This window comes from Lissotriton helveticus, chromosome 9 (genome assembly GCF_964261635.1).
Source record: "Lissotriton helveticus chromosome 9, aLisHel1.1, whole genome shotgun sequence".
Classification (NCBI taxonomy): Eukaryota; Metazoa; Chordata; class Amphibia; order Caudata; family Salamandridae; genus Lissotriton; species Lissotriton helveticus.
The window spans coordinates 1,137,365,592-1,137,389,432 of NC_136070.1; the positions used below are offsets into that span (position 1 = coordinate 1,137,365,592).

General features: G+C 44.3%; 1 protein-coding gene across 2 annotated transcripts in view; it reads left to right on the plus strand.

Annotated features, from left to right (window-relative positions):
* Positions 1 to 23,841, plus strand: part of DENND6A (DENN domain containing 6A) — a 412,594-nt gene that overhangs the window by 200,967 nt on the left and 187,786 nt on the right. For both annotated transcript variants that reach the window (XM_078661568.1, XM_078661567.1), the window contains exon 5: positions 3,303 to 3,383. In XM_078661568.1, the coding sequence (XP_078517694.1) occupies positions 3,303 to 3,383 (81 nt within the window). The remainder of the gene's footprint in view (positions 1 to 3,302; positions 3,384 to 23,841) is intronic.

Genomic DNA, 23,841 nt, shown 5'->3' on the forward strand with positions numbered 1-23,841 from the left:
AACAATATTGACGTTGTGCCTTGTTTCCGGGGAGGTACGAAATTTGCAACTCTTTGTTGTGTGTCTGACTGGAGCTGTCTGGTGTGGCCAAAATCGCAGTGCACTGAACGGCGTGTCTGGATTGCTTGGGTGTGACTCTGGTCAACGTTTACTTGATGGGGGTCCTCCTCTTTCTGAGAGCCCCCCCGCTGTATTCTCCAGTTATCTACTGTTCCCTTACTTGGCCCACAGGGCGGCGAACCAACTACCCTTTTGGACAACACCATGTTGCCAGGGAGTAGTGCCTAGCAGCTATATCCAAATCTAGGAGATGATTTGGTTTCTCTATGGTCAAATAGAATTATCAAGGATTTTGAAGGGCTTTTCCAAGCCTTTCCTTCAGTAAAGCATCCTCCTCCATCTTGACAACTTAATTTGGTCTTTTGGTAGTTACTGAAGGCTCCATTCGAGCCCATTCACAAAGTTGATCTGAAATTTCTTTCTTGGGATGTGACACTATTATTAGCCTTGACATCTGCAACGAGAGTAAGTGAAATTCAGGATTTCGCAGTTAAAGAACACTTTCTACAGTTCAGAGAGAATACAGTTGTTGTTATGAATTATTCCCTGATTCATTCCTCAAGTTTCCATGAAGCATTGGTCAGGATTCTTACCCTTTTCCCCCCTGCTTTCTCCCTGTTTCCATAGGTTGGGCAATGTGTGATTGTCCTAATCGGCTATCTGTTGCCCTTTGTTTCCCCTGGCAGTCTTCTTCTTTCATAGTGAACTTGCCACATGCTGTTTATTCTTTACTTCTCCTGCTGACGCCTGCTGTCATCCTTACTCAGTCAGTGGCGTTGGTTCTTGGACGGTTGCCTTTGTTGTCCTGTAGTCTGTGATGCCTTCCACTTCCTGCTCTATGAGGGACAGTGTTACTGTTCCCTAGCTTTGTCTTTTTGTCTCCACCCCAGCTACTGTGGTAACCTCTTCTTTTATGATGGTAGGATGTATTATCTCTGACCCTCTTTGGTTACCTCTGTTCTTGGAGTTTCCCTTGTTCCTCCACTTCTCTTTCTCCAGCTCACTGGCAGAGGACATGAGTTACCCTCTTCGGAGTGGATGTACTTTTGCTGTATACTGTATGACTTGTGTCTCTATGGGAATTGTAATGTTTTTGTTCCTTTTTAAAAAAAAATATGGAATATGGTCATCTGGCCTTTCATACCGTGCACGTCACTGCAGTTTACCTACACTGTTCTTGGTGACATGGTTCAACCTTTTTGGTTGTACTTGTCTGTTTCCTTCCCTCTTTTCAATGAGCTCCTCTGTTACATTATTTCGGAGGATGCCTTATATATCTATCAAGGTTCTCAGAATAAGAGTGGTTTCTTTTTACTGTTCTGGTCTTCTAGTGATGTCATCAGCATTCATTGTTCTTTCTTTTCCCATCATTCAATGATTGGAGGTCCCTTTTTTCAAAATTTGTTTCTCAGTATAGTACGCTTGACAATCAGCGGTTGCTCTTTATTCATTGTATGTGTTCACTGCATCTGAGCACAGTATGTATGCTCCTTTCATTGGCTTTGAGCCTGGGCCCTGTGGTCTATTTTCCTTGGTTCCTTTGCATTCCTCGATCACAGGTTGCATCCCCTTTTTTGAGGATGCCTCTTTACTGGTTCTATACCAGGTTTCTCGTGGCCTTGTTACTTTCTACACCCTGCATAATTCTCATAGTCTTTCTTCGAGACCACATCATCGGTGCTCATCTTGCTTCACCTGTCGTATTTCGGATAGTCTGGTTCTTTTGGACCAACTTCTCCTTTTGGGGATCTTTGGTGAGGTCAGTTTGCAGCCCCTCCTCCAAGGATGATATTGCTTGGGTGTCTGATTCTAAGATGAGGAATCTGCAGCTAGATGTCTCTATCAGATGGACAAGTTGCTTACCTTTAGTATCGCCTTACCCAGTAGAGACTGGGTTTAGCCGGAGATTCCTTATCGACCCATCCTCCCCACTCTTCGAACTGAGGGCCTTGTGGTCTTTTAGATCCTCTCTTTTCTTTCTACTGCAGTTCTTTCTATTTGTAATTGTTGATACAAGATTTTTTCCTTTTTGGCACACTGTTTCCTGAGACTTGTTTCTCTAAGTGACTCTGCGTTTTTGGCGCCGAAAAGGTCACAAAAGAAACTCACATCAATGTGTTGGCGAGGGCTTCTATGAACTCCGTTGAAGTCACTTTCGGGGACGACTTCGCCCTGGAGTCACTAGACACCCTCTACTGACACGCAGAGGTACTGCTGAAAATATTTCCGCATCCAGTCTGATGCCTGGTGAAGATTCTAAGATAAGGAGTTTGCTGCTCGATCCTGTCTCTACCAGATAGGGAGTTACATCAGGTAAGTAACTTGTTACTTTAGAGCCATCACTTCTCCATAAAGGATTAAGGTGTCTTCTTTATGTTATCCTGAAGAAGACCCCACACAAGAAACAAGTGTTGTGTTGACTTAAGGAAGTCAGAACGTCAACGATGAAAACCGCCTGTACCATAGATGTTGACTTTTGGAGAAAAAAATGAACATGACCACTAACCAGTTCCAACTTAAACATATTCATGGGTGGACAGACCCTACAAGATTGCACTTTAAGATTGTCATAATTTCAGAAACACTCTTTTGTTATTTCACAGTACTTTGTACACTGAGCACCGAACACCTTGTTTTGTGATATTGTCTCTTTAATTAAATTAACTAATGTGAGACAGTATATAATCTAAAAAAGGAATGTAACCTTAGTAATGTATGTTTCATAATTTGTTGTCTGTCATAACCGAATTTGGTGAGAGTATCTCCAATTTAAGACTCTGTTTTGAATCGCTAAATAACTTTGAAGTTGTGCGACAGAACCATGTTCCTTCTATATGCTGTAATTAACCTTGATTCTGAGGGACACAGGGTAACTAACCCCTTAGTCGAATATGGAATTATCTGCATATGGACAGAGATCCTGAGAAAGATTGTGGTGCAGAAACTCTATATCTAATTTGCCAAAGGAAACTTAACACAATAGAAAACCCTCAAACTGGCTAGGGTGTATTTCAGTTTGTTGGGTAATTTTTCTTTTGTTTGAGTCTTAATTCTATGGAAACACGTTATTATATAAAGGAAACTGACATTTAAACTGTTCAAATTACAAACAAAATGATTAATGTTAACTTGTCCTGTACTAACTTTGAGAATAGTGTGACTGATGAAATGTGACTGATGATAATACATGGGGAAAATCTTTGTGCCTAAAACTCTTTGGCCATGTCATTTTTGTTTTGCAGAAAGACCCAGCATGTTACTATGGTTATGTATATTTCAGACAAGTCCGTGATAAAACACTAAAGAGAGGCTACTTTCAAAAGGTAAAGGTTATAATTGCACATTAATGTACTACACCATACGTGCATCTTTCTGTAATTGCAGGTTTTGCAGCTAAATTGCCTGTCAAAGTTTGTACAGTATTTCGTTGTTGTTTTGTCAACTATGAATGTAGTTGCATTCCAGGGTCTTTAGAAAGAGTCATCAAATAGCCTTCTATGGCTTGCTTTCTACAGCGGTCTCTTGTGTTTCACCCACTGCAGACACAGCTGACTTTTCTTTACTCATAAAGGCAAAGAGTTGAGTTCTTAGATCATTTAAATCATATAGCCAGCAAATATCACAGCATGCAATGGTACAGCATGAAAAAAGCTCTATCCAAAAATTATTTAAAAACATAGTCTTTGGATTCAGCTTCAGATACCTCCCTACGTACAATGGCCTTCTTTAAAAATTCTGTGGCCTTTGTCTACACTGCAATTCTCTAACATTGGCTCTTAAACATATTCATATGCTTTCATTATTCTTCAGGCTGAAAATCTTAGGTTGAAGTGTTAAATTTGTTTGACACCCAGTAAACATTCTACTGAAAACACACTGTTTGTACTGTCAGGAGGCTAACTTAGTGGAATGCTTAGAGCTTCACACCCTCTAAAGTTCACTATAGCTCAGATTATCTAATGCATGTCAAGTGAAAGCGCACTCCTTGTAGCGCCTTTCTGTAAGAAATGGAGTTGTTGGTTGACAGGGTGTGATGCCTGGTGATGCAGCATCCACAATCCCTGTCAGGGCAAGGCTCAAGCAAACCCCTAATTTATCTGTGGTCACCCCCCCTCGTAGCTTGGCACAGAGCAGTCAGGCTTAACTCAGAGGCAATGTGTAAAGTATTTGTGAAAAACTTCAAACAGTAAAACAGTGAAAACACACCACAAAAAGGATCCCACCCCAAGTTAGAAAACTACAAGTTTCTTCAATAAACAAAACAAGACCGACAAAACAGAATTATAATATTTAGATCAGTGCTATTCAATTTTAAAGATTCAAGTAATAATAGTGCCAAAAAGCACAAAGTGTCAACTGTGGATATCTGGTCGTGCTGGACCTGGACAAAGTTGCAAATTCAGGCTGACTGCCATGGAGCACAGGCCTGAAGCGTGGGCCAGCTACAGGGAACCAGTTAGACTTGATGACTAAAGTAGCTTAAATTCTGGTTTGTGGAGATTTGTGTGGACACACGTTGAAGATGTGTTCACAGCTGAAGCTATGCGCTGGGTCTGAGATGTGTTAAGGCTATGAGGGCCTGCGTCATCGCTGAGAATCCCGTCGACCGGGTTTGTGATGCAAAGTCCAGCGTCGAAGATGTGGCGCACAGTCAGGGCGATGCATCATTCCGAAGAGCTGCAATGCGGAATGGAGCATAGTCGTCGTGGCAGCCGTCGACCAGGGATGCATGGGCCTGTGCAGAGATGATGTGTTGCATAGTCGGGGGCAATGCATTGGTTCTGAAGAGCTGTGATGCAATGCGGGTCTTTGCGACTGGTCTAATCCACGCAGCAGAGGTGATGCAGCGGTTCTTCTCAAGTTGCGCTGTGCAGCAGAGGAGATGTTTCGGTTCTGCTGGAACCACAGAGTCTGGCAGAGCATCTTAAATCCGCTTGGAAGGGTCCAGATCTGGGGTGCCACCATTTGGAAGGGTAGACTCACAGATTGGCAGAGTCCAGGTGCAGAGGCAAGGTTGTTGGAAGCCTGCAATGTCCCTGACAAACCGAGCTGGGGTGATGCTGTTTCCAAAAATTGGATGTCTCGGCAGGAATATCAAACACGTGAGACTTGCCGTTTAGATGAATGCACAATCGCGCCGCGTAGAGCATTGCAGAACGGACATCCGCCTTTTACAGTGATCACTTTATGTCCTGAAATTTGCGACGAGCATCTTGTACAAGTGTAGTGAAATCAGGGAAGAAGGCAAGTGTCCTGCCCTGATGTTGGATAGTTCCCTTGTTTCTGGCTATGCGAAGAGCAACGTCACAAACATGATAGTTAAGGAGCTGGGCAATGATTAATCGCACAGGGGTCCCCGGAGCAGATAGGGAGCCAGTCACTTGTGGGGTTGCTCCACTGCAAATATTGACGAAAAGGCATCTCTGCCAAACAGATCTTCCAGCAGACGCTCCACATATCTATCCAGGGGGCCCGTGTTGGTTGACTCTGCCACTCCAGCGATACGGAAATTGTTTCGGCATGACTGCGCCTCCAAACCTGCCGCCTTCGCAGCAATCGTTTTGAGAAGTCGCTCAGTGCATTCTAGCCTCTTAGCCACCGAAGATTAGTCCTCTTCCAGTTCAGACAGGCGTTGTTCAGTAGTCTCACTACGGGTCTCATGCTGATCAATGCGACCTTGCATGTCATCTAGCCGAGCCACCAATGTGTCGAACTGTGCATCTATGAACTTGGAGCCAGCTCGCAGTTCTGCCATAATGGCCGCAGTGCCATCCATGGGGGGGTCTGATTCATCATGCCAGAGAGGGCCATCATTCTCATCACGTCAAGGCGTCTTGGCCGTATCAAATGAGAGTTGGCGTTGTTTTGGGTCACTGCGCCCCATTGCTCAGGCAGGGGGGTACTGTTATTCGAAGAAAGAAACCAGACTCTACACGCAGGGAGATAAATGTGCTTTGCCAGCGCGCACAAACTGAGTCTGTAGGCTTATTCCTAATTAGGCAGAATGAGCCGGTAATATAGTTCCAAAAGTTAGCAACCCAGGGGGCCCTGCACAATATCAGTCCAGTGTGGTAGTCTTGAAGCGTTGCTAGAAAGTAAGATATCTCATTGCTAGACTCTAAATATTGCAAAGAAAGGCTCTCAGTCCTGCCTTAAAAGCCTGCAATCAGCATGGTTTCCAAGCTCCTTAAGTGACTATCTGGAATAGCCACCACCACTCACGGTGTTAAAAGCTTGAAGCATTTTATTATGCTTAGCTCCAGGCAATTCTCATCCAATATCTGCAGGGTAACAGGGCCCTCCCCAATATGCAAATCACTGCTGCATCTCCTCACCACTTTCCACCAGTATCGTCCTCAGACCAGGCCAGGCCGAGGCTAAGAAAGGAAGGTATGCGGGTAATCTGAGGCACTCACCGCCGCAGCCCACTCATCTATCGGCTACCCAAATACTGGAGTGGGCTGCATCCCGCTGTGCAGAAGAAGGGCTGCGACTCAATCCCTGGCCTCAATTTGCTGCGCCGCTGCTCCGCATTTCCACTGCCCCGCCCTCAGGCTCACCCATATCCCCTGTTATTGCAGGTCCTCTGAGGACCGCGTCAGGCCACTGACTGCTCGGGCGGCTACGCCTCCAAGACAAATGCCGGCTTCACCGTTTGGCCTCACTGGGCCCTCTGCGAGTTAGAGGTCATCTTGCAGCTTGGGTGACCAACTGGCATGGGTGGAAATTCAGGCCGGTGAGTGTAAAAATTCAGGAGAAAGGGTCAAAATTCAGGACAGAAATTCAGGACGGAAGGTCAAAATTCAGGACAAAAATTCCTGGCAAAGGGTATGTTTTATAAGCACGTCAGAGGAGGTCACGCAATAGATAATGAGTAAATAAATAGATAACCAGCATAAACTGCTCATCATTTTTGGATTAAAAATAAAATCAAACAGCCCTGAGCGCGGAGCAAGTAATAAAATCTACCTAGCTCCTAAACTGGATGTGCTGTCAACGTCGAACCCCCACAGATTTTCAATTGCTGGACTGTAACCATCTCATAAGGAGACAGGCCTTTCTGTGTCTCCAAAGTAGTAAGGGAAAGGAAAGCTTGCATGCCGTAAAAAACAGCCCCTAGCACTGGCAGCAGGGAAGGTGCCACACCCCTGGGCATTAATGTACTTCATTTATGTTGGGCTATCAGTGAACAACATTGGCAAATTACACAAGGCCTCAAGTTCCCCACAGTACTCTGATTGGGGAAAGCTCCTCTGCTAAATATACTGGCTCCAAGTGAACCACTCACCTCCAAGGCACTCACTTCCCTATACATGTTATGTTAAAGGCAGACGGCCCATTGTCATTCTAAATGTAATAATCAGCTGCAGTCAGAATGACAATGGGCATGTCCACAGCCTGTGCGAGCTCGGGGAGGGACTGCTGCATCCTGTGGGGTTCAAAAGAGAAGTACGACCTGGCCCCAATTTTGAGAAGCTTTAGTTCCTGGAGCTTCACGCAGGGGAACAGCACAGCTTGCTGAAATGCCCAGAGTTACGGACAACAGGCGTCCGTAAAAGCAATGATAACGGACAACAGACATAACACCAAAATGACGGGCGGGCCGTAAAATTTACGGATGGTTCTTCATCCTACTTGCAGACCACAGATCGGCGTGAGGACACCAGTGAGTAGGCGAGAGGCTGCGTGAAAATCCGGCGGCTCCGGAGCTTCGCGGTCGAGTGGCCATCTTGGTGCTCTGTCTGGCCACGCCCAACCTTCGTGAAACAAACATAATATCAAAAATATGACAGTCTCTTCAAAATTTTAAAAGTGTATTTCTTAAACATGCAAAAGTGTTTCACCTCAGTATATCAGATTATATCCCTGCATAGACGTTTATTAAAAATTAAAGTTTTTAAACATTAACTTAGAAACATTAATAGCTCACCCCAAAGCACAATGCCATTAGTGAACTAAGAGGCAAGTCAGTAGTCATGTAAACCTTAAACGTGACTTACTTTATTATTGAAGATGGAGCAATACTCTAGTTTATTAAATCAAACCTAAGAGGTGCTTGTTCAGTATACATTCTTAACTCCAGTATTTACAATTGGTTCCATGTGTGATAATAAAGAAAAGGGGGCTCTGTGAAATTAAAGCTTTCCCTAGGGGAGACTGGTATTGATTCCAGGTTGTCTAGTTCCACATTAGAAGTCCAGCTACCAGATGTATATCTCTTTCGAACTTTCTCTCTCCTGTTTTATATCAAAGGTCACTGCTTTGTCTTATTCTTGGTGCACGACAGGAAAAACCGACACAAACATAGAAAACCAGTTTCAGGGCCCGAGACCCAACTACTAAGCCAAGAGTACATCTAATTACGCGATATCACACACCCCAGGCAACTCCTTGACGCTACTCCCCTGCAGTTGGTGGCCACAAGTTCCCACTGCCAGTTTTTCCTCTCCATTCGTTCACCTGTTGCTTTCCCTTGTGTTAACTTGTCAACCAACCAATGCCCTCCCTACAGCTTCTACTTTGCCCCTCCCTACAGCTTCTACTTTGCCCCTCCAACAGCTTCTACTTTGCTCCTCCAACAGCTTCTACTTTGCTCCTCCAGTTATCCCTTTGCAGTCCTATAAAAAGAAAATAAATAGGTTTTTTAGTCGATTTTTGAGTGCAGAGAAACTGCCATTTGTTATTGGAATGCTTCAGTTTTTTCAAAAGCGATTTCACAGAGGTTTAAATCCTTTATTGCTCCAAGTTGCAGTCAGTCTTTGATGGGTTAATAACAAAATAAACTAAGTGCCATGTGCGCGCTCATCTATTGTACATTTGCTTACATCCTCCCAATGAGCTACAGCAGCATCATGACGCTTATGCGCAAACGTAGACATCCTTGACCTCAAAGTAAAGAACTATTAGCTTTGACAGTGCTTGTCTTTTGATTTTGTACTGTTGTTGCAGGGTTTCTGTACTCACACAGAACTGTGCACAGAGGAGTGGAACCTCGGCAAATTAGGGTGTCCCAAAACTTACCTTAGCAACCAACTCACCCCTTACCGAGCTAGCTACAGTGTCTCATTGGACATATCAAACACCCAATGTTTAGACAAACCAGAACATGAACTTACAGTACCTCAGGGTACGTGGGACTCATGAACACTCTTTCGTTATATTATCATTACAAACCAGAACATGGAGTAAAGAAGACACATGTGCATTTGAAATGTTTATTTACTAATGCCGTCTTCTCAGGCGCAGTATCTTTGATAATACAAGTATACTTATTATCAGTAGCAAAATTATCAGCATAGTTACTAAGACATAAAAAGCGAATGGTGACAGCATGTTAACATGCTGTAATGAATAAGAGTTAACAACACTTATATCTCACCCTCCCTAACACATATATTATATTATTATCTAAGAAGGTCTCTTTGGGTTGTTTTAGGGCGGGCCCATACCTTAGTGTCCTAGCATGAAGGAATCACATCAGCATACACCAGCTCTCTCTGCATGTGCACCGCATCAAGTCTGCTAACAATTCTCGTGCAAAGCAATATCAATCCCGCCTCAAGCCCAAGTTGGCAAAGGCTGCACTTGTGTTATGACTATGAAGGCGTGGAGATCAGACCTCATAACAATTCCATATCGTGTTGCTCCTGAAACTTCAGCACTCTCCGTGCAGACATGGTTTATTAAACAAGACTGATATCAGAGCAATAACATATTATTCTCACATACACCACGGCAAACCACTAGGTTGAAAGCTAAGTCAACAATTAAGGGTCGTGTGCAGAAGTTGCAAGAAAGGAAAAATGGTGTTTAAATCCGAAATGTACCTATGCTAACTTAACACGATATAAGGATATATAGGAGCTATACAACACCCCCCCATGATCCGAGAACGGACTAAATAAGGTAACAGAAGTGCCATCACATGAGAGCAGAATCCATTTATAAACGAGCATGAATAAAAATTCAATTATAAAAACTAATGCCAAAAAATAGCCCACAAATATAATGTGGCTCAAGCCAATAGGCAAGCAAAAATAAAATGTCTTGACCAAAAGTCAATAAAATCAAGGAAATGCTATCAATCAGCATGTCAATTTGAGGCAGTGTCTATGATAAGACTGTATATGAAAAGTAAGCTGCAACAGCCTCCAGGAGGAAGTCACTGTCCTCATCCGAAAACAGTTCAGCCATCCAATTTAAAAGATGAAAGGAACATACGTGATCTTCCAGCACCGGATCCTCTATAACCATCAGAGGACAGCTCGGTGGGTTCTCAAGAAAACTTAGTTCCAAGAAATTTTGCGCTGCCGACAACACATCCCAGGGACCCATTAGTCCATGTGCCACCGCCAAGGCCATAATCCTTTCGTCAGAACAAACCAACTCGTGAGCAATGATAGGACTCATCAGTTGATCAAAATCGACGTCAGAAGATGCTGGTCCGCAGAGACACAAATCAATGGCCCAAAGGAAATCGCAGGTCAGACAGCGAAATACAGGCTGGACACAGGTGAAATAGGAGAACCGAAAAGATAATCCAAACGCCGTGCTTAGAGTCGCCAACGGCAGTGTGCCATAGTAATCAAGCATGCGGTTGCGAAACCGCGTCAGCAGTAGCTGTTCGTGGTCTAGCACAGGAAGGGCATCCATATTTAAAAAGGCAGAAAACCACCAATGCGCCAGCCGCTAATGCAAGCAAAAACGGGAACCCTCCAAACAAGGATGAAAAAATAGAATGGAAGAAAGCAGGGATGACTCCAAAAATCTTCTCAAAGGAAGTCACGAGACCACCGCTAACAACTTTAAAAAAATGTGCTAGGCCCGTTGTGGAGGATGCGTTAAAGATAGAACGGACCATGGCTCCGAAATGCAAGGGCAAATCAGTGTTTAAAAGAGCCTGAACCTCCGTGCGGGTGTTAGCAATGTGAAGCACGAAAGTTTCACGGGCCGAGCTCAAGGCCACCTCTTTCTGGGACAATAGAGCTCTTATTCTAGCCATGCCGCTGAATTCTGCTCCCAAGGTCGGTATCTGTGGCCAAATGGAAGACTCCCTATGTTCACGTGTGGGAGGATAAAGAACATTTCTGCAGCAAATAACTCGCTCACTAACCGTTACTATGAAAGCTATACCTTTAATTAAACCACAGCAGTTTTCATTATTGAGCATTAAATAACTACCATTCTCCAACAATTTAAACGTGGGGATGATAGCAGGAACTGGCGTGCCCTGTAAAACGCAAGCCATATTCGGTCGGTCCTTGTTACATGAACCGTGTAACTGTATGTGTCTGCACATTAAAGAATGATCTGGCGTCTCAGTACACTCATCCCCTGTTAGATAAACCTCTTGTTCATCCTTGAAACATCTGTATGTGTATGGGAGTGACCAGACCTCATGAAGAAAACCGCTACCTAAGGGTTCAAAACGACCTATTGGCACATATTTCATACAATTTGAAAACTTATATAAAGCAAACGGCAGCGTTATTAAACCGTGGATAAGCCACGTAGCAGCAGTGGTCTCTGCCACAGAAAAAGGTAAAGATTCCAATCTTTCAATATGGAGCATAGAAAAGGAAGCATCACGCATTGAAAGCAAGCGTTGTTTGTCTGTCAAATTAAACGGTGCAAATAAAGAGGAAACGTTCATGTATCCCCAGGGAACTTTACCCATTTTTAGAGTCTGTAGTGTCCATGCAAACTGCATGATTGAACGTAATTGATTTTGACCATGGTATAATACAGACACTTCATCATGCACAATATCAACAACAGACGACACAATATTATCTAATGTGTAAATTCTAGAGGAAAGCACGTTAATGCTATTGTCAACCACTGCAAGCACTTTCTCAAGATTTGCCTGATCAATAGCCCTAAGGCGTGAAGCAGCCTCAATCTGTGAGAGTTTCCAAATTTCATTGTAAACACCATATAACCACCTTTTCGACCTGCCACTAGCTGGGCCCTTAATGAAATCATTCAAATCCACGTCTGCATTCAGTTTGGAAAGGTGATACTTAACCGCAGGTAAAGTTGAATGTTTCAGCCAAGCTTGACACAACTTGCCAACTGAGTAAGAGGTGACAGTATGACTCAAATCAAAACGGGGATCAGATCTAACAGTCTTAAAACCGTCAGTTATATTTAAAAATCTCTTTTGGCAAGAATCAGCACTACGGTGCCAAAGCAGCCAACCCTTGGGATTCATACTGGAAATGTTAAAGGAGGAATTCAGAAGCAGAGCCTGTATATCTCTAATGGACAATTTAGTAAAATTACTCCAATTCTCATATTCCTCCAACTCCGGGAAAGACGGGGTGTTTAACCTTTTAGATGTAGCCAATCCAAAGCACGTGGTCTGGGAAATGGTTTCATTTAAAAACCACATATGATTTGGGATGAGACATGCACGGTGCAAAGCCTCAGTGCCTTGTACCTGCCAGGCCCTTGAGCCCCAAACTGATTTAAGGTCTATGGTATCCTTCCATAACTCATACCCTCCAGTAACTAATTGATCCAGGAAGGCCTTTGAATATAACAATTTTGTATTTGTAAGTCGAACCTTGGACAGTGGCTGTTTGTGAAATTTAAAATAAAAGGACTCGGGATTGGACTGATTAAAGTCAGTGAAATAAGTATACTTTTTAAGAAACGTTTCTGAACTCCCTTGTGTTGGTGCTGGGCAATGTTCCCACTGAGTAAAATTAACCGCATCCCTTCGGGAAGATGTCTTGTGTAAGAAGTGATTGCCATAATGTTGGTAACAGAACAATTCACCATAATTAGCAGATTCTAAATATAAATCCTCAGCTTCAAAAGCAGCATAATATTTCAAATCAGAAAACAAACTTTCCACAGCATTAACATCCCAATCATCAGAACGAATGTTTTGTTTCACCACATCCCCCATATTAACTCTTAGTACATTAGGGACATTAACGACTTCCGTTGGACCATGTATCTGAAAACGAACTGCATCCCACGCGATTCCATCCAGAACAGGCCACGCTGTGATGTTAACCAAAGTCAAGTCTCTTTTTAATCTGTGTGTAGAATGTGAAGAGGAAAGTGGGGCCAAAGTTCCATTCAAATGAGTAATGCAAGTTCTCTCCTCGACATAGTGTCCATTCATAATGCGAAAAAAATAAAACACAAAACCAATTGACATAAAAAGGTAAACTGAAAAAAGGACCAGCCAAATGTATATCCAAGGAGGTATCAAAAAATGTTTTTTAAACAGGCTAGTATATACTGCAATTTTAGAGGGTTTTTTCGAGGCAAGGGAAGCAGAGTCAAACGAAAATCTGGATTCCGTGGCTAAACGAGCTTGCAGGTCAGGCATGGACAAATCAGTGGGGTATGTATAGTCTGTCTCATCAAGGTTAGTTCCTGGTAAATTATTCAATAATGGACTGGAAACAGCAGGTAATTCGATGGCCACCTCAGGTTCATTATTAGAAGCAGTGGGCATAATTGAATTTCTCACAATGGAAGGACAGGAAACAGCCGGTGTCATGCTAAGAAGAATCGGCCACTCTGTGTATCTTGACATTGTCAATAGAAATAAACCTGTTTTCCTTACGACCTGGAAGTGGTGGTAAAATGACTGTTCTTGTGCCCTTCACTCCAAGCACTGGGACCGGAGCTCGATAGGAGGGACCAAACTCTTTCTTGTTGTCGATCTTCTCTCGAACCAGTTCTCCAACTTGGGGTAGCCAGCCAACTACCGGGATCTGCAACGCATCATCCGATGTGGAGGGCAAATGTTCCTTTGCAAGAGTGTCTCTCGTCTTTTGTAGATTCTGTAAAACATTGCAATGTTCATCTGCGTCAAAGGAAGTGGCGCGAACCACCGAGTCTAGACCGTCAAGGTCAGGGACGAACATCTTGATGCCAAAGAGCATTTCGTATGGGGTCCGCCCACCCAGAGACCTTCTAGGGAGATTATTAAGAGCACGCTGCACGCCATAGAGGTGAGCCAGCCAGTTTCTGCCAGTGCCTATAACTCGGGCTGTCAAAGATTGCTTTAAATCACGGTTCATTCGTTCAACTACACTATTACCCTCAGGTCTGTAGGGTGACGAAAACTTGACTTGGACCCCCATCGAAGTCATGGCATCCTTATACGCCTTAGAGGCGAAAGCCGGACCCTGATCCGAATGGAAGGTACCACAGGCAAAAATCCCTATAAAGATACGCAAATCTCTGATGACAGTCCGGGAATCAGCGCTGCGATGTGGCCATACCCACACAAAGCGTGTGCATGAGTCAACTGCTACTAAGATGTATTTATACGCAGTATCAGATGAAAATGGACCGCAGTGATCTAAATAAACACAGCCTAGTGGTTTATTAGAAATGTACAACTGAGTCTGAGGCGGACGCGTAGCAGTTGAAGGTTTAATCTGCTGGCATATGTCACAAAGAAGGACATAATCACGCGTCTGTTTGTACAGTCCCCGCCACCAAAAACGTTGTTGTAGTTGCGTTACAGTGGCTGAGACGCCCGCATGCGCAGACGCCACACCTTCATGAGCCGCTGTAATCAAGTCTGTTCTGCGATCCGTGTTGGGAATCAGCCGTTCCCCAACATCAGGAATTGTCACAAAAGGAACCTTTTCGGGACTTAAGTGGTATTTATACTTCGAAGGGAATCCCGAAGGATGTTTACTTCCCATCTCAGAGGCAGCAACCGCTGCCAAGATGTCGCTATCAATCTTGGTTTTAGACCTAGTAACTGCTGCAACCAAGTATGTAGATACTGCTGATTTCGCCGCTTCATCAGCAAGCGAGTTGCCAACAGCGTGAACTCCCACGCGCTGATGACCGAGAGTATGAATCACATAAACGAGTGGCAACATAGCCTTAAGCTCTGCCACTCGAACCCAGATCATTTTATGTTTTATTGTGCTACCCTTGGAATCATGAAAATCATTTTGAATCCAAAAGAACAAGTTTTCATTGTAAGACTGGACACAGTAGTAAGAATCACTTACAATTAGAGTAGTAACACTTGGATCTGCGTACTCCAAAGCTAGTAAGAGAGCACGAAGCTCTGCCAATTGTGCGGTGCAATCGCCCAGGGGCAACGTGTGTACCTCCCTGGAAATGAACTCATCATTCAACATAGCACCGACCACAATGGCGCATGCGGAAACGTAGGCATGTTTAGAGCCATGCGCAACCTGCGCCGACCCATCAGTGTAAATGATGCAATGGAAGTCTTCCAAAGGTCGCATCGCCAGAGGAGCAGGATGAACGAATTCATACTGCAAGTACTCCTGCGACCGTAAGGAAGCGTCAAAAATAAACATGACATCTGCGGATGACAATGACGCAGCCCACTGTATCCACCGAGGGTGCAAAGCCTTTGAATTTGGTACACTGGCTTTCGTGACTGCCTCTAAATGAGGACAGGGTGTTACCACTAGCATGCGCTTCCCCTGTGACAGAGCACGTTCCTTTAGAATTGCCATCTGTACAGCAGTTAAAACCTTTTCCACTGTGGGAAACCGCATCTCAGCCGAAGTGTACAAGTGTGACTTGTAAGCAATAGGTACCGTGTCACCTTCATTAAAAGTGAGGTACGTGAAACCCACCGTCCCAGGAATTATTCTTATGACCAGGTTGGTGTGGTTATCACGAGTCAGTAAATATTTAGAAGCGAGCAGATCAGCCTGCAAGGATTGCAAAATGGCTGAATGCTCAGGCAGCCAGCATGATTTTGAGAAAGTTGGTTGTATCAAAGCATACAAAGGCTTGATACGCTGGGCATATTCCGGAATGTAAGTTCTGCCGAAATTCAAAAAGCCCAGTAAAGACTGTAATTTTTTCAGTGTCGTTGGTGCGCGCAATTGTGCGCACTTCTCTAAGAAGTGAGGAGCTAAACCTCTACCTTCATTGTTGAGCTCATAGCCCAAAAACAACACTGTGTGTTCAGCAATGTGCGATTTTGCAAAGTTGAATTTGTAACCCATGTCTGCGAAGTTGCAAACAAGTGAATTTACACGACACAGATGCTCCCAAATATCGTCGTCTGTGAGATATATGTCATCCACATACGAAAAAGCGTCAGGGTCTAGTGCCTCCAGAATAGAGACAATTCGAGCGGTAAATATACCAGGACTATTCTTGTAGCCCATTGGAAGACGCCGGAATTGCTTTTGGACTCCAGCGCTTGTAAAACTGGTCCATTGGGAGCTAAGGCTGTCCAATCTGTGGGCATAAAAACCATTGGATATGTCAAGCGTTGTCTTGAAACGCTTACGCACGAGACTATCCACTAGGGCAGAGCCGTGGGTATTCTGTACTGCACAGTTACGGCAATGCGAGTTTAAATGCCGGTAATCCAAAACCAAACGATATGATCCGTCAGGTTTATTCACAGTAAAAAGGGGATTATTCATCGGTGACACACACGTTTCAATAACTCCCTGATATTCCAATTGTTCAAGGATTTCCGCGACGGAAGATTTTGCTTCACGCCGAATGGGATATTGAGGTTGAGGCTGCGGCTGAGACCGCAACGGAATTTCGTGGCAAGGCGACAATTTATCCCAACCACATTGGTTACGGTACAGAGCCGGCGCGAGAGCCCGAGCCCACTCTTCTGCAAAATGCTGCGCATGCTCTTTCGAGACAGTGTTCGCGAAACTGGGTAGGATCACCTCCTCCCCTCGCGGCGCCGCGAGCACAAAAGGTGGGGGCCAGTCAGCCTCCGAAAGCAAAATATCATATGTAGAAGACAGATTCTCCCAAAATACACCTTTAACGGTACGCTGTATGTCACCTTCAATTAACAGGACAATTTCATATAGTCGTTCAGGGGGAGCAAGTCTCGTATCCGCTGTTTCTATCACAACGTAGACATCAGTCGCTGTCACCCTCAGTAGTGGACGCAGCGCCTCTCTGACTATGGTTATCTCCGCCGCGCTGTCCAGCAAGGTCAGAGCCCACGTCAGATTCCGAAGCCGCGTTCTCACTATCTGTGGCATACCGATGCGCTGTTAAGGCTGCGACTTTCTTTTTCGCAAACTGCGGACGCCTAGGCGTAGAATCCTCCTGCTTCACTGCGCCGTCCGTCTGGCGGGACTGACCACGTCCTTGTTGGCCACCACGTCCACGTCCACCCCCTCCTCCTCCACCGGTCTTCGGGGCCGATGTGTCCTGAAAGGAACGAGGAGAGCGTTGATCAGAACCCTGAAAACGATCAGGTGATTTAATCATCGCGCGGTCGCGCAAATCATAAACTTTTTCGGATGGCGCAGGAGCTTGTATTGCAGGAAAAGGACCCTGAGTCTGCACTGTCTGCTTCCCCTGTGTCTGTTTTTTAGGCCAATTCGATTTCTTGGACTTGGGCTGGGCATCTGTCACTGCAGATTGTCCCTGTGGTTGTTTTTTATCCTTCACTGGAAAATATTTCAGACCTCTACTTGTGCGGCCAATCGTTTTATAAGCGGCCACTACAATCTTTGCCAACTGTCGGGGTTTGTCGGCATCGGGCAGAGCAGCCAAAGCATTCGACACCTGAAAGTTAACTGCATCTCCTTTAACATTGGAGAGAATGAGATCACTTACAATCTCAAAAGAACCACACAGGCGCATACCCAATTCCACCGCTGCCTCTGGACCGTGATCATTCTGAACACGTCTAATGATTTCAGGCAGGGCATTCATAGACGGGGTGCCGAAGCACCTCGTATAAACTGCCGCAAAAGTTTTTCCCCAGCTTTCACAGTCAGCAAGTTCAGGAGTAATATCCTTCGGTAGAGTAATCGTCAACATTCTATGTTTATCAGCAGGAGTAGAATTCGGAAAAACCGCCTCCAGTTGATCAAACTTCTCCGCTAGCCAGAATGGGAAGTCATCGTTGTCAACAGGACGCGCACCAAAAACCGAATTTACCATCACTGGATTGAGACGCATTCCGCCTCGTTCCATGGGAGCGGCCGCACCCCCCTGGGGACCACCAGGAAGATGTCGACCGATGTATTGCACTAAAGCACGAATCACGGAAATGGAAACTACATGAAGCCTGCGAATTTCTGCCAGGGTACAAGCCCCGTGATTCGGGTGCGGGGTAAAGCCACCCAATGCAGGCCAATTCGTACCTGGAATCGAGAGTGGACCTAACCTCGCACGGGACAAAGAGTGGGGGAGGGCGCCATCAAACCAAACTCGATGCTGCCAATGATCAATAGGTATTTCCAATGCCCTGTATGGCGTATATTCAGCCGGGACATCCGAGGCGGTGTAGGAGTGGAACAAACCAGAATTAGCGTCCACAGCCGGAAACGTAACCCAAGAGTAAAACAACTCGTAAGGAAACGCCGGATCTGCACTTACCACGAAAATCACAGCCATCCCATCTACTGGGACCTGGTACGTCTGAAGATGGTTGCGTACCGCTACGCGACTATGCTGCGCAATAGCCACCGCTGCCGCCATTACAGAATTGGAAACAAGAAAACACAAAGAATACTTTGTAGCACAACTGGGTAGTAATTCAAAGAAACCGTTTAAGTAAGAATCAAGCTTGAATATAGACCTATCTCAAAAAATAGGTAGGTTTCACCAACACCCCGTTTTCCGGAAACGGATGTGAAGGGGTTAAGGCATGAATGATAAACTACTCGAGTGTCATGATATAAGACCACCGAAACCGTTGGGCGCCATGTTGCAGGGTTTCTGTACTCACACAGAACTGTGCACAGAGGAGTGGAACCTCGGCAAATTAGGGTGTCCCAAAACTTACCTTAGCAACCAACTCACCCCTTACCGAGCTAGCTACAGTGTCTCATTGGACATATCAAACACCCAATGTTTAGACAAACCAGAACATGAACTTACAGTACCTCAGGGTACGTGGGACTCATGAACACTCTTTCGTTATATTATCATTACAAACCAGAACATGGAGTAAAGAAGACACATGTGCATTTGAAATGTTTATTTACTAATGCCGTCTTCTCAGGCGCAGTATCTTTGATAATACAAGTATACTTATTATCAGTAGCAAAATTATCAGCATAGTTACTAAGACATAAAAAGCGAATGGTGACAACATGTTAACATGCTGTAATGAATAAGAGTTAACAACACTTATATCTCACCCTCCCTAACACATATATTATATTATTATCTAAGAAGGTCTCTTTGGGTTGTTTTAGGGCGGGCCCATACCTTAGTGTCCTAGCATGAAGGAATCACATCAGCATACACCAGCTCTCTCTGCATGTGCACCGCATCAAGTCTGCTAACAATTCTCGTGCAAAGCAATATCAATCCCGCCTCAAGCCCAAGTTGGCAAAGGCTGCACTTGTGTTATGACTATGAAGGCGTGGAGATCAGACCTCATAACAATTCCATATCGTGTTGCTCCTGAAACTTCAGCACTCTCCGTGCAGACATGGTTTATTAAACAAGACTGATATCAGAGCAATAACATATTATTCTCACATACACCACGGCAAACCACTAGGTTGAAAGCTAAGTCAACAATTAAGGGTCGTGTGCAGAAGTTGCAAGAAAGGAAAAATGGTGTTTAAATCCGAAATGTACCTATGCTAACTTAACACGATATAAGGATATATAGGAGCTATACAACACTGTGATTTGCACATATTTTTCTTTTTCTCCTTTTGTCTATATTTTTTATAACTATTGTTTGCTGAGCCTCATAACTGGACTCTTGGCAATGGAGCACTTAAGGAATATTAAACATACTACTTCCCTGGAGTCCACCGGTTTCAAATCAATTTGAAATTAACGCTGGAAAGCAGGGACATTGAGATGGTGTACTAGCTGACCCACTTTCAGTGAGTTGACTGGAAAATTGATTACATAGTTGCTAATATCACGTTTTGCTTTGCCAACTATAATTTTGTGTACATAAGAAATTTTATGACTATATATTTAATGGTGGCCTTGTGAGAAAGCTTAAGCTCAGTACAGTAAGCCTGAGGTGACTGTAGTGACTAACCAGTGAATACGTCTATCGCCCTGATTATTTCATTGAGAACATTTATGTCTGACCCCATATATCTGATCAGTTGATTATGAAAAGGAAGGAAAATTTCATTAGTCCTGGCTTATTTATTGTGAAAAATGTTTGTTAACCACTTAACTACGATTTAAGTTCACTACAGTACATTCTGAGTGTGGTAGACGTGAATGTTTCGTCCCCACATTGCACAAGAAAATAGTTATGGCTTGTACCAAAAACATTTTCTTTAAATAAAAACCCCCCACAAAAAGCCAGAATGTTTTTACAGAGACCTGCAGTGCGCACAGTGTGCTGAAGTCACAGTACACAAGAGTTACTGAAAGCAGACAATGCCATTAGGAGTGGCCTGCTTTTACTTTGGTCAGTACTAGGGGTCATAACTCCGTTTTTAAAAGCACCGATCTAAGGTACACAGGGGCTGCTCCCTTTTACCAGTACCTCTCCCTAGTCGAACCTGGTTTGGAGATCACCCTAGGACCCCAATCCCGCAAGCTCCTCTGCAATGGCGGAGGAGCATCTCCCCACTGGCTCAAAGCCAGCAGCTGAAAAATAAAATTATATTTTATTATCATTTTATTTTTTAGTAGCGGTTTGAGCCAAGCGTGTGCTGGGAGGATCGGGGCAGGGCCATGGCAGGGAGGAGGAGTGGAGTGCACTTACAAGTGCACGTCAGTTTTGCCAGCTGTCTTAGGCCGGTCAAACAGACGTGCACAGTTGAGTGGAGGAACGGCACAGTCTCCCTGTGCTTGATCGAGCGTTAAACCAGCCCTCTCGGGCCAATCCCTGCGCTGCTCCTATGCTTGGTAATAGAATGAGAGCAGCGCGGGGATTGGATGGGGTCTCTGTGATGGTGTCCCAGGGACTGCCGCCTTTGCTGCCCCGCCACTTTTCATTGGCAGCAGCAGAGACGTCCCCCAGGCATGGGAAAGTGCCCGCACTGGTCCAAAAGAAAAGGGAACAGTATTTCTGTGACTTGGGGGGTGGGGGCAAGAGGGCTGATGGGGTGGGTTGGTCCCTTCTCATCCACCACCAGTGTGCAGAAAGCCCCCTGCTGCAATGTAATGAAGAATGAATTAAAAAATAAATGAATGGTGCTGGGCAGAAATCCCAATATTCACCAAATAATAATTTTTTTTTTTTTAAATGAGTGGGGGTGGCCTTGATGCTAAAAAGGAGTGGCCTACAACTGTATCTATGTGTGACCCTGACCCACATTGATTCAGTGGTCTTAGTCCCCACCCACTCTGTGCAAATTGGCGATGGAGAATGCCCATTGGATGTCAGGGATATCTAAATAAATAAATAGAAACAACACAAATTGGTGTATGAGCTGACCCGTCCTGAAGCCCCAACAGTCTTTCTGCTCCGTAGGGACCGAGGCATCCCTATCCACTTGACAGGCAAGAGAAAAATTGGTTTCTTCTGGGACGAGATCTCCCATATGGGCCAACAAAGAGGGGGTAGATACCAATTTCCTTTGACTTCCCATGTTGAATGGCTGCATTATACAGTCTTTGGGTTAGCCAGCAACCAGGGACCCTCACTTCCCTGGGCATTTTTGTGACCGAGACCCAGGTGAATCCAGGTTGGTGTGCTTTCCATAGATCATAAAAAATGTTCTCACCCAGTGTGCATTGCAAATGCCACATTTTGGGTAAAGTCATGCATTTTATCCATGTTTCAGTGATGTCATGTCCCCAGATTCTGCGGGCATCCACAAAATTCTAGCACCCAGCATACCCACTCTTTCCCTGATAAAAATGGTACCCCACTTGTGTGGCTGGGCCGAATTTCTAAGTTGAAAATGGACCAATCCAGGGAACATGTGAAGACCACAGTGACTTCATATGGTCACAGTTTTCATCTGTTTCCGTCACGGGTGATAGACGTAGTCACTCAGTGAGGTACTGTTTTAGCACAAGTGTAGGAACATTTGGTGTAATAAATTGGATTTCAAAATTATTTTTTTAGTTTCTAAATGGAAGCTGTGGGCAAGAAAGAACACACTTTGTGAAATGCCATCTGAATCTCAAATCTACAGAGTTGTACAAATAACCATTATTCCTAAACTCCGTAGCTTGGGCACATTTCAAAATGGATAGATTTCCTTCACACACATTTTTCATTCATTATATTTTACCTTATGAATTGCTGCTTGGTCAGTACACAATGAAATATAAGCTGAAGTTCAGCTGTTGGCTCTCGTTAGCACGTGTTTTTGAGCAGCCAACAAACACATTATATTCCTGCGTTCAAAAGGGACTGACTGTTGTGATGGCATGTAACTTATGTAAAACTGCCATTGGGACAAAAAATTACATATGAAAACATCACCAATTTATTTTTCCAACTTATTTCATGATTGTTTTTTATTTTTTAAAAATTGTTACTGTGGGAAAACAATGGCCTTTGCTGAATGTTGGCTGATTTTCAGAAATGTATAGCTTTCTGGGTTCACCCATGAATTACACATATTTCCACCACAAACTTAAAGTAGGTAGAAGCCCCCCCATAAAGTAGGGAAAAATTACTATCACTCACAAAATGTAAAAACTGTCATACCTTGGGGGTTCCAAATTTGGCTTTGAAATCTTTTGTTAAAAATAAAGTTATGAAGGCTTGCTCAAGTGCTAAGTGCTACTACTCTTTAAAAAAACAATAAAAACAGGGCTCAGGATCATATATTCTGTCTATACAAAATGGGAGATGATTGGGATGGAGCGACTGACACTATAGCAAAAAGGGAAAGAATTTTAAAGTTGACGAGGACTTGTCTTTCCCTTCTGCCTTTAGAATTAAAGGATGTTGCCCTTCCTAAATGCCTCAGAGTAATAAGACTGTTGCCCTGAACAACATGGATATTACTGAATGATTAATAAGGGACAAACTGGAGCAAGTTAATTTCCTGGTGCAATGCTGTGGCCGCTCCCGAAGTCCTTGACATCCTAAAACTCAAGGCATGTGTCACTAGGGTTCACTATTGGTGAAGTTGGGGTGGAGAGGGAGGAGGATTGTGGCAAGTGGTTGTAGGCAGGGTTATGTGAATCTTTTAAAACTAAAATAAAGAGTAATCATTTTCGATTAAAAAAAGAAAACTGGGGCTCAGCATTGGAGGTGGAAAAGCTTCTGCAACTAATCGGTTCAAGGCAGTAGGCTGTTAACAAGTGGATTGTTATCACACCATGTTCCAAGCTGTAGAAAGTTATTTTGTTACATGAAATGTCTCAAATAACGAGACGGTGCGGTGGTGGTAGAGGCCGTGCTGGAGAGATGGACACAGACTGGGGTGGACACGATGGGTGACTTGTACGCGGCCGGCACCCTGATTCCCTTTGAGACATTAGCTAGAGACACGGGCCTTTCAGCCGGGCAGTTTCTCCTTCATGCATCTCTCACACGCACCTTCGCGCAGCTTTGGGGAGATATTTCTGAGGGGTTACAAACACACCTCCTGGTGCAATACCTACACGTCATGGGAAATGGATCCCATGCGGTCCACTGGCTAGCGCAGGCTCTCTTGACACACACACAATGCTCCACCCAACCACTGCGAGACAAATGGGCGGCAAACAGGGGAAAAGCGTGGACAGATAAAGAATGGGCAGTAGTACTGGCTAGCCCCGTTAATATCCCACGTAATTCCCGCTTCAAACTTATCCAATTTTATATATTAAATTGAGCGCATCTGTCACCAGATAAAATTAATAAGTACTTTACAGTTGCTACTTCCGCGTGTCCGAGAGGCTCCCTGACCGACGCGGGCCTCCTCC